General features: G+C 35.9%; 1 protein-coding gene across 1 annotated transcript in view; it reads left to right on the forward strand.

Moving 5' to 3' along the window:
* Positions 1-13,317, forward strand: part of C2H10orf67 (chromosome 2 C10orf67 homolog) — a gene marked incomplete at its 5' end in the record, with an annotated part of 37,634 nt that overhangs the window by 3,541 nt on the left and 20,776 nt on the right. The window contains 3 exons of the mRNA XM_066991008.1: positions 999-1,148; positions 8,618-8,762; positions 9,925-9,983. Coding sequence (XP_066847109.1) covers positions 999-1,148; positions 8,618-8,762; positions 9,925-9,983 — 354 coding nt within the window. The remainder of the gene's footprint in view (positions 1-998; positions 1,149-8,617; positions 8,763-9,924; positions 9,984-13,317) is intronic.

Genomic DNA, 13,317 nt, shown 5'->3' on the forward strand with positions numbered 1-13,317 from the left:
AGCCCTGAGGAGAAGGACCTGGAGGTGTTGGTTGACGAGAAGCTTGACATCAGCCGGCAACGTGCACTTGCAGCCCAGGAAGCCAACCGTATACTGGGCTGCACCAAAAGCAGCGTGAGCAGGGCGAGGAAGGGCATTCTGCCCCTCTGCTCTGCTCTTGTGAGACCCCACCTGGAGTGCTGTATTCAGCTTTGGGACCCCCAGCACCAGAAGGACATGGATGTATTAGAGCAGGTCCAGAGGAGGGCCACGAGGATGGTCAGAGGGCTGGAGCACCTCTCCTGTGAAGACAGGCTGAGGGAGCTGGGGTTGTTCAGCCTGGAGAAGAGAAGGCCCCAGGGAGACCTTACAGCGGCCTGCCAGTGCCTGAAGGGGGCCTACAGGAAAGCTGGGGAGGGACTCTTTGTCAGGGGGTGTAGGGTTAGGACAGGGGGTAGTGGTTTTATACTAAAAGAGGGGAGAGTGTGGTGATGCACTGCCACAGGCTGCCCAGAGCAGCTGTGGATGCCCCATCCCTGGAGGTGCTCAAGGCCAGGCTGGATGGGGCTTTGGGCAACCTGGTGTGGTGGGAGGTGTCCCTGCTTTGGCAGGGGGGTTGGGACTGGGAAATCTTTAAGGTCCCTTCCAAACCAAACCATTCTATGATCTTGCTACACTGTATGTATGCTGTACTTTCTGCATACTTTATTATATGAGTATTAAATATGTCTATATTTTTAATATATTAAATATGCATTTTTTCCAATTTTTCTTTGTATTTTTCTATGGTATTATAGATTGTGTATTAGATATAACATGCTTCTCGCTTAAATATTTGAAATGTCAGATAGAGTAAAATTTTATTTTCAATACCACAAAGAACTCTGGAATGTAAAATATGTCCCGTGATGTATTCAAATTACAAAAGAAAAAAATCTGTAGAATTTAAAAAAAAAAAAAAAAAAAAGGTCTGTGTGGCTTATGCAAAACTCTCATTCAAGAATCTCTTCTTGTAATAGAAGTATTACAACATAAATACAGAAGACACAGAATGTTCACCAGGAAAGCTTTTGAGGCTTTTACGTAACAAACTGCATGAGAAGGAGTCCATAATTAAAAATCTGGAAAGAAGACTGCAGGAATGTCAAGAAAAAGGAAGGGCTAAAATGGTATTTTTTTTAAAAAAAATAAATAAATCATAAACTCATTGTCTGAATGTGGAAATCTTTAAATTTAAACACCTTCTACAAAGTATACTTCTAGTCTCATTATTTTTATAGAAAACACTAGGATGGGAAAATACTAGCACACTACCCTTACTAAAGGTAAGTACTTTGACTAAGATAATCTACAGTACTTTATTAATGTCACACAATTTTATATCAGTGATAGTCTGAACAAGGGTTTGTAGTTGTACTGCCTCTTTTGGTCTATTTTTTAATAAAATAATATATATATATATAAAAAACACTTCTATAAATACTTAACAAAAACATTTTAGAAATTATAAATCTTTCATAAAATATTGCTCTCAATGCTGTTTTTGTCCCATACATGAACATTTCAGTTACAAAAAGTCCATCTCTGTCCTACTGCTTCTTACAGAATTTACTTACATTACTTCTCATGTTTCTCTTTGTTCCTTCTGTCTCTAAATAACTTCTGAAATAAATCATTTTATTCAGAATTGTGTTGTTAATCATTTAAACTGGCATTTCGAGTATTCAAATGACGATTAAAATCTTTCATGTTTATTTTTTCTTAACTCCTGCAATAGAATTTATCTGAGTATGACAGTTACTTGGTTACTACCATTAATAGATACGAAAAGCCCTTTTCAATTATGATTCTTTTTCCCCCACAAATGCAGACAAAAATAACTAGATACCAGGGCTAAGAACTGTCTTAAATATTCAGTCTGTAGCCTTCAAACGGTAAACATAATTCAGCCACAGAAGTCCATACATCATCTCTTTATCCCTTCTGTAACATAAACATGTCCTACACAAATTAAGTATACTTGTCTGCAGTTCACTGAAATGTGAGAAATCTATAAAACCTTTTCAAAACTTCACATATGGCTTAGACTGATGAAAAGCAGTCTCAGGCTTTAAAGAGGTTCTAGCAAAGCCTGACACTAGATCACTTTTTCATCTCAGCTCCCTATACATCATTGAGATGTATAGTACTAATGAGATCTGAAAATGCCATCTAATTCTTCTGGCAGCCGTCTAAGATAGACAGTATGACCTGTAAAGAAAAAAGGTGGGGTTGCAGATGTACCCTGTAGGAAATGAGCTCTCTTTCCAGCTGGAATTCATAACTATTCAACCTTTTCTAGAAATAGATATTTAAACCAGGTTAGTAGTTCTCACGTACAGAAAGAAGTGATAGTAATTCCATCTTGTAATGGTTTGTTAGCTACAGCAGTCAACAGTGATACAGCTTATTTCTCCATTGCTTCATTTGACCCCAATAAGTCTGCCTTACTTTAAGAAAATATGTGTATTTAAGTGTTCTCTGTAACAAAGACTGCAATCAAGTCTTCCACGTGCATATGGGAGACTGTCATTGCATTTCTTATGATTCAGATTCTCCAGAAGAGGAAGAGGCTGGATGTGAACCAGCGTTGTCATTATCACAGTAGTCTGTGGAATTTTAGTGGTATAGTATGTTCACTATCTTTTAAAAGGTCTGATTTGGTGAGAGTGTTTTTAGTGCACCTGACTGGATCAGAAAGCAGAGTGTAAAGAAATGTTTGTAACTTCCACTGGAAATTGGATGTTACATTTTTGATCATTCAGACAGTTTGACAGGAGAATTTAAACTGTCTTGCAGCTTTTAATTGCACAAGTTCAGGTATTTGGAGACTTTTAGTGCCTGCAATGCAGAATTCTCAGTGCATCATCAGATTGTTCTGCAGCTTTTGGACTCTATCTCTTAAACAACTGGTGTGTGTATACCAACTGTAATGGCTGTGAAACCCACTGTAAAGATACCCAAGCTATCAGTTGGTCATCATTTTGGAGCCAGATGCAATAAATTGGTACATGCACATGTGGTCTCTAAAGCATTGGGTTCTGCTTAACAAAAAAAAATCATGTGTAGATTCTCACTAATAGCATAAGCTGAGAAGGTAAATAGTATTACAAATTTTTGTGTAACAAGTATTACAAACATTAGTTTGAAGTGGCAGAGGATGTGAAGAGAAGAAAAATTTTAATTAACTATACACTAATAATAGGATTTAACCAAGAGGGAGGGGAAATAGGCATAGTCATGCTGCCATCAAGCAATGTGTTGTAATGTAACCACAATATTGAAATGTGGTAGAATTCTACCTGTAAAGTCTAAATCTTTGACTAAAACAACTTTTTATAAAAGATGAAGCAGCTAAAAAATAAATAAATAAATAAATAAATAAGAGGAGTCGTCTTCAACATCAGAGACAAATTCATTTTTTACATTTTTGGCAACTGCACAGTAAGAATCTTGTAATCCTGAAATGGCACTAACAAAGCTTTCTGGTGAGGTTCTATTACAAGTGACAAACTGGTAAAGAGAGAGTAACTCTAAGTATTCATCTATATCATGTGAAGAAAAAGGTGAAGACAAAGGTTAGAAAATTTTTCTTTTTCTAAGTTATATTGCTTAATCTATGAGAATTTTCTATCAAAATATTTAAATGAATATAACCAAATGCTTATTTTGGACCTTGAAATTTACTGCTGAACAGGAAGATAGTTTTCTAAGGAATGATAAATGAGTAACTGATGGTATATGTGAGCACACTGGTGTATGAAAGTGGTGTTGCATGCACATTACAGGAATATTTCAAAAACTTGATTCACATTGGTGAGTGAAACTGAATGAAGCTCAAAATCTGAACACAGGAATATGAATTAAAAAGCTGGAATCTCAAAGAAAAAAAAATGTTTTGTGACCGAAGAGACAGACATAGTTTAATAATCAAGAAAGAGGACAGCTTTTCTCAAGTCGTATTTTAGTTCCACAGCAAGATGTCATTAGCAAATCATGTAAATTAAAGCATAACATAACAAATGTGGAAAAAGAAAAAAAAAATATGCCAACTAATATTGGAAGTTTTTGAAGGGTATAAAATAGACAGTGAATCAATGAAAGAATAATAAATGGCAATATTAAGGACAAAATATTCTTAACATATTGGGAGCAAAGGAAATAGCTGCAATTGCATGAGCTTACTATTAGGTGAAAATTGTAGCATTGGTTATAATGTGAAAATCCTGGGGGCATTTTAAAAAAGGATGTGTTGCATTTAGAAGAAGGCAGAACAATGTGCCTATATCACAGGGTAACAATTACTTTCTAATTTACTAGCCTCCAGAAAGGATTTAAAATATTTGCAGAGAATGTGCATTTGTAGATGAGGAAACCCAAATAGCTTAGGTTCAGGAATCCCCCGGAGACAGCTATCCTGTTTGTATTAAGTATGTTAACATAATGAAAAACTTACTCTGACTTTTTTTTTTTTTTTTTAATCAGCATTACAGATTTTACAAAAAAAAGACATTTTCTGACAAAGCTGATTTTTTTTTTTATTTCAGTAGGATACCCATTTGGTTGGATGGTACCTGTCAACACAAGACTTTTGCAAGGTGTTTGATTTAGTAGCACTGTTTAAAAGATAGCATTAAATTTGCTACATTTGTATGTCATGCATTAAAGTTTAGCTATGTGACCTTCAACTAAAGGGGTGGGAAGATCCTTGAAGTCTAGTTTCAGACCATAAGTAGAGGTGGATATTCATGGATGAGGCCGTTTTCCTACAGGGAAAACTAGGAGGCACAGTGGTGAATTTTTCACTTAGGAGAACTTCAGTGTTACATTAGTTATGTGCACTGTGGAGCCTGTAGGGTAAATATCTACTGTTGACATTTGTCTTTGTCACTCCAATAAGATAGGATTCTGTCTAGGTCCTGCACTTTGCATAATTTTTGAAAGAGGTAAAATTTTCTACGGGCAAAGCCCTTGTTCAGCAGTGAAAGATCTCAAAAAATACCTGGAAATGAGGAATCAACTCTGCTTCTTCTCCAAGGGTTCTGCATTTATACAAAAGAAAACATTCTGTTCTCCTCTGTCAAGGAATTTGCAATGCAATGCCTATTCTCCCTCCAAAGCTATGCTACCCTAACTCTTTTTCCAGCTCTGTCATGCTTTAAAAAGATAAAAAGAGCTATTTGGGCCAGTAGTTACTTGTTATTCCCATCCTTGCAGGTGCCTCCATTTTGTTACATTTAAAAGACTTGACATAATCAAATACATTGGCTAGGAGATGAAACCACATAGGAAAATGATTGCTGATTGGAGTGTGTTTCCAAAGGAATAAAGGCATCTTGATATCCTGAAATTTTCAAGACTGGAAGCCCTTTTAGAGTATATCCATTAGCTGATCTGAAGATAGGGGTGTAGTAAGAGGGTGACTGTCTGAAAAGTAATGGCTTGTGTTCGACCATAGGCTATCCTAAAACTTTTCACACTCAACCTTAACATTTGAGATGTATAGCTATACTCAGTGCAAGACTTAAAATTATAAAAGTGTTATGTAACATGTTATGGATATATGATTTCCAGCAATAAATATAAATAAACATTGAAATGATAATTTCCCTTGCAACTCAAAACTCGTATATTTTGAATGTTTTTCATGACATCTTGTACAATTGCACCCTCTTGTGGTATAAATAATAGGCTTTAAATGCCTGAAGTATACCTCGGAAAGGGAAAGGTACATCATAATTTAAATGACTGATGTTCAACAATAGGTTTTGTTTTCAAGGCAAATTCATAATATATCAGCAGCAGATCCAAACTTCAGTTTATAATTTTGCCTAGCATAAGCTCAAATATTTTCTTGTTTGGTATCATAAGATAGCATCAGTGATTTTCATTTTATTTCTTTGCAGTAAAAACGCAAAAATCATACCTGTTATTCAAACAGACAATTACTTTGAGAGTATATTAAATACTGCAAGATATCAAAGGCAAATGAGTTGTTCTCAACTGCATAACAAATAGCTACATTCTCTTAGCATTACCTCAAGGACTATTTGGCTAGAATACTGTGCTTACCAATGGATGAGTCTGGTTTAATTTTGTTATAGTCCAAAATTATGTATGTAGATCTATCTAGTACTATTAGAAGCATTATTGTAAAAGTCTACAATACGTAAAAGTTAATATTTAATAAATATATAGTTGAATTTATTAAGGCTTAAAATATAAATTTTTTAATTGAAGGTAGTAAAAATGTTAGAATGAAGGCAATAAACTAGATAAGGTGAGAAATGTTGAAGTATCCTGTATAAGCCACGCTATAATCGCCTTCCAACCTCTCGCCCTTTTTTCTTACAACTTAAAAGTTCCCCAGTTTAAGCAAGCCAAACGCTACCGCTGTGGGCAGATGGTAGAGAGAACATTGCTACAAAACCTGCCACTCAAAGTGTAACAGATGACTGTAGCTACAGAAAATTGTCCCTTTGTTCATTTTGCTAATGAGTGTCCTCATTGCAGCAGGAGACTGAATAGTTAATGACCTGCAGTTCTTGGGCTTAGCAGATGGTGGAGCTAGAGCTAAAGGTTGCCTAAGTAATGTGCAAAGGGGAAGTTTGGGAAGAAAGCGTCTTGTGTGTAGTTTACAGCCTTTCATTAAAACAGTAAAATATTATGACCACGCTTATAGTTGCGATACCATTTAAAGCTCATTCAAGTTCCATTTCAAATCGTTTTAGTTTGTCTAAGACTAAAGGGTCTTCTTTGAGCATCAGCTGTTAATGCTCAAATATAGCCTGGGTGAGGGAACAAATACCTAAGCCCATTAGGAGCTGTAACAGTTGCTTAAAAGTAAGTTTGTTTTGCAGGGTTTCAAGTTGACCACTGACAGATCATAGTCTTAGTTAATTACTCAAATATTACTTGTGCTGTTTCCTTAGCACTATTGGTTTCCCTAGGCTGTGCTAGTCTCTCTTGGTAAAAGTTTTCAGTAAAAACATGCAATCTAGTAATTATCTCAGAAGACTAATTGAAAGTTTCTTACTGCATAAAGACCGTTTACAATGAAATAATATTCAAGTATTTTATTAGGGTTCCAAAAAAAAAAAATTGCATTATTAAAAGTAACATTTTTTAATAATATTGGGTCTTTATGTAAGCTGCTACTGTTTCTTCAGTAAAGGAAGGGGAGACACAAAGTAGTATGAATTACTTTTCAAAACACTTGACATTTTATTTACATGATTTCTTATAAAATCGGTGAAAACTTTGTGGCTTTGCATAATACATTGATAATTTGTTCTGGTAAACAGGAGATCAAAACTGTCTTTTCTGAGGAAAAACATAAAGTTCTAGACTAAATTTTACCCATAAATACATTATAGTTCAAGTTTATATGTCATTTGAAAACCTCTGAATTTTGTTTTCAAAGTTCCTTAACACTTTTATTTGCAAGAAATTTTTTAAAAAGAGTACATATTTTTACCAGGCAAAGCAAATAATATCCTAAGTTTTCCTTAGTAAGCAGAGTAATTGCTGTCTGAGTCTTCTCTTTTGTGTTAATATTTTAAATAGTTTCAGGAGTTAGTTAATATTCTGGTATTACTATAAAGATTCGTGCCAGCTTGAAAGCTTTTCTATAATTTTAAAAGAAATATGTGGCAGTAAAATCTAGACAGCCATAAGACAATATATTCAAATGTTTTCAATAGCTTTGAAACCAACAAGAAAAAAAGAGTAGCTGTCCCAATAAGCTTCAGTTGCATAAGAAGTCTTTTCCATAATGGATGTGGCAAGATTTAAACAAAGGACACGCATAATAAAAATGTAAATGAGTTTGCTTTACTAAAACTATAACTTTAAAGTCTTTTGTTGTATGTTATCCTGGAACCTTCTTACAAGGTAATCACTGTTTGCATAGAGATTTAAACCGTAGTCTTCAATAGCATTAAACCCCTGCACGGTCTATGTGTGACAGGCATGCAAAGCCATGTTAATGTTCAGAATATGAATTGCCTCTGGGTGGCTCCGACACCAAGTAGAAAACCAACTGTGTTGATATCAGAAGGCCTGATGGACTCCATGCGGCTCCCAGCCTGAAAACTTCACCGCTTTGACATGTGATGTGCTCCTCATGACACTGGCAGCACTGTCACTGAGAAATGGCACAAAGGCAACAAGCCCCCCTCCTTCGCCATGCACTTTGCAACCCCCTGGTGTTGCCTGTCCACAGCCTCTCCTGCCTGCCTAGTTACGGACAGCACTTCATAAACGCAGGGGGAAGTGTGGGTGGATAGGCCCCAGCTGCCTTCCTGGACACAGCCTCCATAATAAATTGACCTGAATGATGAGGGCACACAAACAGTATGATATGCATTATTCCTGTCAATAAAATGTCCCCATGTGTTATGGTCTTTGTATATAATGTACTGCAGCCTTTCTTCTAGCGGGGACCCATTTAGAGTCGCAACTTTTTTTTTCTATTCATATTATGACTCTGTAATAGAATTCAGAAATTATATGATACTGTGTTGTATAATATTATACCAGTGCAGCGTTTAAATCCTTGATTCCTTACATACAAATTCAAGGCATCGCAATCTTTTAGGTTGTCTTTGAAGATGATGACCATGAAAAAAAAAAGTCTGAAAAGGAGAGAGAGGATTTCAGTGAAGAGGTTTTTAAACCGGGCAACGAGATTTCTCGTCTTGAAAATTCTCTGAAACAGTCTGAAAAAGAAAAATATGTATTAGGTAAAAGTTTAAACTGCTGTTAGATCAAGATGATCAGCTTAAATGCAACATGTAAGAAATGTTACTAAAGTTGGAATTAATTGTTAACATGCTTCAGAAGGATAGCAACTCATTTCTGTGCTGTTGTCTTTTTCTGGTATTGAATGCTAATTTTGTATGTATTTGTACAGAAATTCATACATATTTATTCTAATTTTAATGCATATATTTACATAATTTTAATTTATGACAAAGGAATATTTGCTGTGGCTTTTGAGACTTCTAATATTGCCTAGCAATGTGGTTAGAGTACATATTTTGTGGCAGATACATGTGGTAAAGTTACTGAAATAGAAAAGTGTTGGATGTAGATATTGATATTTTAAAATAATAGTCTATTATTTTATTGTAATGGAACTGTATTAAAACCTACTCTCTCTAGAGTAGTTTTTGAGCTTTGTAAAATATCTGAATATGCATTTCTTCATCTAATTACCAACTTTTGTGTTTCTGTGGAAGTTTTCTAACAGATTAGTTTCTATCAAATAAGCTGTCACTACCTTTCATACCTTTGCCTTATTACAGTTCTTAAAAGGAGCCTTTTTTCCCCTTAAAATACAACGTACAGTCTTTACCTACAAATTACTTTTCATATATTGGCAGCGTGAAATATTTAATGGAAGACTGGAAACCATGGCAGTAGAGTAGTATTTGGCTGTTTAGTTTTGTTATGTCCATATAGATGAGACTCGGTATCACCTTTAATAGTGGCAGGATGAATTTGATATAGAAAGTATTCCTGGTTCTTGTTTATCATCTGATTCAATGGTGCTTCTCATCTTTTGGTAGTTTTGTATGAGCAATAAAGAACCACCTGCTAAAACACTTTGTATTGGCTGTGACTAACAGCAAGGATGTCCAGAATTAGTAATAATGAAAAGCTGTGGGCACTCAGTCACACTTGGCTCTTGAACTTACTCCTTAATCTCTATCTGACCAGCCGGCTGAACAGCAGGAAGAAGGCTGTGAATGTCAAGGGCGGTTGTGAAGGTCACCGTTCTGCCAGGGCTCTCATCCACCGCACATTCCACTGGGTTTATAGACTGACCTGAAGCAAACATTTTGCATACATTCATGTGGGCATGTAATTTCATGGTTTTTCTCTTTCTCCTCTTGTTTTCAGATAGACAAGTTCAAAGCATGCGATCAAAAATGGAATCTGATGAGCGAACTATTCAAAAGGTACTGTAATTTTTGCATTTATGAGCTACGCTCCTGGTAGAACAGTAATGAGCTTGGACTGTTAGCAGTGTATAGACCAAACAGTGCTGGAAAGCTGAGAAATAGACTTTAACTTGAATGACGATACATTTTGTTTTATGGTAGTGTAACTTGCTGTAGGGTAATAATGAATTAGTGTTCTTTGAATGAGTATGGTGGTTTCTCATCCCATCATATCATATACTTTTGTTAAAATGCAGTGAAAATTCTGAACCTCAATAAACTACAGTAAAATGGTTGATGACTTTAATATAAAAAGAAACATATTCGGTAACCTTTTGAAGGCAGGGAAAGAAGAAGAGTATATGCAAATAGATAGTTACTTAAAAAAAATAAAGGTTAATTTTGGTAACCTGTGATTTGTTAAACATTCTGCTATTTATAGATATATATAGATATATATATAGATATATGCTATATATAGAGTTGTTAGTGTATACGAATTATTGTTTATGTGTTATATGAGCAAACAGTAACTGAACTAATTATAAAAATCATTTTAAAATAACTTTTAAATGCTAATATGTATTCATTAATAAGTGATCTCAATAAAACATTGACAGGTCCTAGCGTCTTCCTGGTATAACATCTAGATATATTTCCAGTCAGCTTTCTATGTTGTGATAGTTCTCAAATGACTTTTTTTGACAGTGTATAGCTGTCATTCCTGAGACCTATTCATTTTTAATAGGAAATCTAAATTCCTATGAAGAACATTCCTTCTGTCAAACATTTCCAAAAGGTTTTGTAGAAAAGTCACTTTGTGGTAAAGAATAACAGAAATAGTGATGCCTCTATGTCCTCATTCCAGCATTACTAAATTCTCACCAAAAAAAATCACATTTAAAGAAGGGTTTGGGGGCGTGGGTGGGGGATGGATGACAACTGAGGCACTGGAGTTCTGAAATCATCCCTTCCATTGACTTTCCTTGTGACCTTAGATGAATCTGTCTTCTATGACCAAGTTCCCCACTCTGAAAATACTTATCTTTACAAGAGTATTGAAAAGTTAATTTAATTAAAGTTTTAAAACTATCAGGATCCTATACATGAAATCTAAAATCAGAAGTGGAAAATTAATTGGTCTGTCTAACGCACTAGTCTGTCAAAGAAGGGATGTTTCTGTTAGTTTTGTTGATGTTTAGGTCTGACTGTGCTCGGGGAGCCCGCTTAGGTTTGAAGTCTGATTATGCTGTAAAGAAAGTGACTGTCATCAGTTCTTATATTGAACATTTCTTCTTATTACAGTTGCAAAGTCCAAATAATATTTTATATAGTACATTTTTTTTCCATTTTTTCACTCATGGGAAATTTTTTCCAGAAACTTACTCTTTATTTTCCTTCACTTCATCTCCATACAATGGAGGGCATTCTTACATGCAGTACCTTCCCATAGATACTACCTCAGTCTGTGGGTTTGAGTCAAAGCATAGGAACACTTTTACCTTCCTCTTACATGATTTGAAAGTGCTGCGCTTGTGTAAATTTGGATCATGTTCTTTCCTCCGAAACTTCCTCCAATAAAACTATCCATATAGGTGTCTCTTCACAGTCAAGTTAGATAAAATGTAAGACTGTATTGCTTTCAGAAGCCTTTGGAGAGCTCTTTTGCGTTATAATTCTGATAATGTATCTGATCATTTCTATTCCCAAAAGAAAAACTACAGTTCTAAAGGATTAACCAAATTATTGAAGTTTCTGACATTTTTTTCCCTCCTTTGCATATCCCACTGAAAGGTGTTCACTTGATAGGCAGAATATGTATAAATTCTTCTTTCATCTTTAAAAAGAGGAGCCAGGCAGGAAGACATGCACTACTGCAGTGCCCAGCAGTTGGAATTTCACTCCAGAAATTGAGTTCACAAAGTTGATGCAGACATTAGTATGCTATGGATGCTATGTAGGGAAAAGTTGACACTTAAAAATAGGATTTGAAGCAGACTCAGTGTTGAATCAGCTGGTAGTAAGTGATGGTGAAGCATGTTGGAAGCTCTGTCTCTTAAATGACTAACTAGAAAATACTGACCAATGTCTTGTAGGTGGGACTTGGAGCCTGAAACTTCTTCCTGTGCCCAAGCAGCCAGGCTGTGCCCTACCTGTGGGCAGCTGCCTCTCTGATTTCTCTCAAACCTTCCTAAGTGATGGCAAGCACTGAGTTTCTCATAAGGACTAGAGCACTTGCCTAGGGTTCTGGTGAACTTGAGGACATTTGAACACGTAGTTCTATATGCCAGTGATTTAACTGCTAGTTTACACTGTGTTCTGTCTGGAAAATATTCACCTCAAAGCTGGGTGCAGGAAGAGCAAGCACAGAAGAGCCGTAATCTCTAGACGACAGGCGAGGGTACTCAGCATAGAGGAAGGAACTTTTCTGTAGATTTGTTCTTTGGATTACTGCTGAGTACCTTTGTTTGGGTTTTGTGTGTGTGTGCATAGTGGGGGTTTGTTGTTTTGTTTCTTTGGTGTTTTTTTTCCTCGTAGTTCGTAATCTAATGTAAAATTCATAAATGATCTAGTAAGTCAAAACACAATGTTCTCCCTTTCTCATGCAGTCACAGCTTTGCTATGTTATGAAGCTCATGCATGAGTATTCTGTATCTAGTCTCATGAATTTCATATTCTTTGAGTCCAATGGCACAGCTTGAACAGAACTGGTGGCTTATTCTCATCATAGAGTGGTAGTTAAGCTACTTTTCCATGACTTGGGATATTGTAATCAAGCCCCATAAAACTCCCAGAGGCATACAATGTAGGCTGCCCTGATTTGTGGCTGAGCATTCCAGCTTCTAGGTTATTATGCTGAAGGGGAGCGTTTCTCCATTTTTATGAAAGAAAATGAATGACAGTGTTGTACTCAACATTGTCCCCTTTTAAATATGTTCTAAATGCAAATTCAGCAAGTAACAAACTCTGTTCTTCGTGATGCTGAGAAATATAGATGTTTAACTTGCAAGTCCCAAGTGACAGTAGCTCTGACAGCTCAAAACCAGCAGAACCTAAGGACGCTTTGCCATGCAGTGTAACTGTTTAACCAAGCTTGATCCTGGAACTTGTGAAGGCTCGTTTTCAAAGTCCTTCTTAAATTGTTCTTTAGGCACAGTCCTTTGTCCTCGGTGAGGTTAAATGTATAATTTGACTGGCAAAGTGTATTTTACAAGGACCTGTTAGAATTCACTGCAGGTTATACAGATGTCTGCTGATCGTTACACAAATATGTAACAGAAGGATTGCCACTGCCACTGCTGTATGACTGTAACAAGTTGCCACAACTCATTGACCGTTAGCCACATTTCTG

This window comes from Anser cygnoides, chromosome 2 (assembly GCF_040182565.1).
Source record: "Anser cygnoides isolate HZ-2024a breed goose chromosome 2, Taihu_goose_T2T_genome, whole genome shotgun sequence".
NCBI lineage: Eukaryota > Metazoa > Chordata > Aves > Anseriformes > Anatidae > Anser > Anser cygnoides.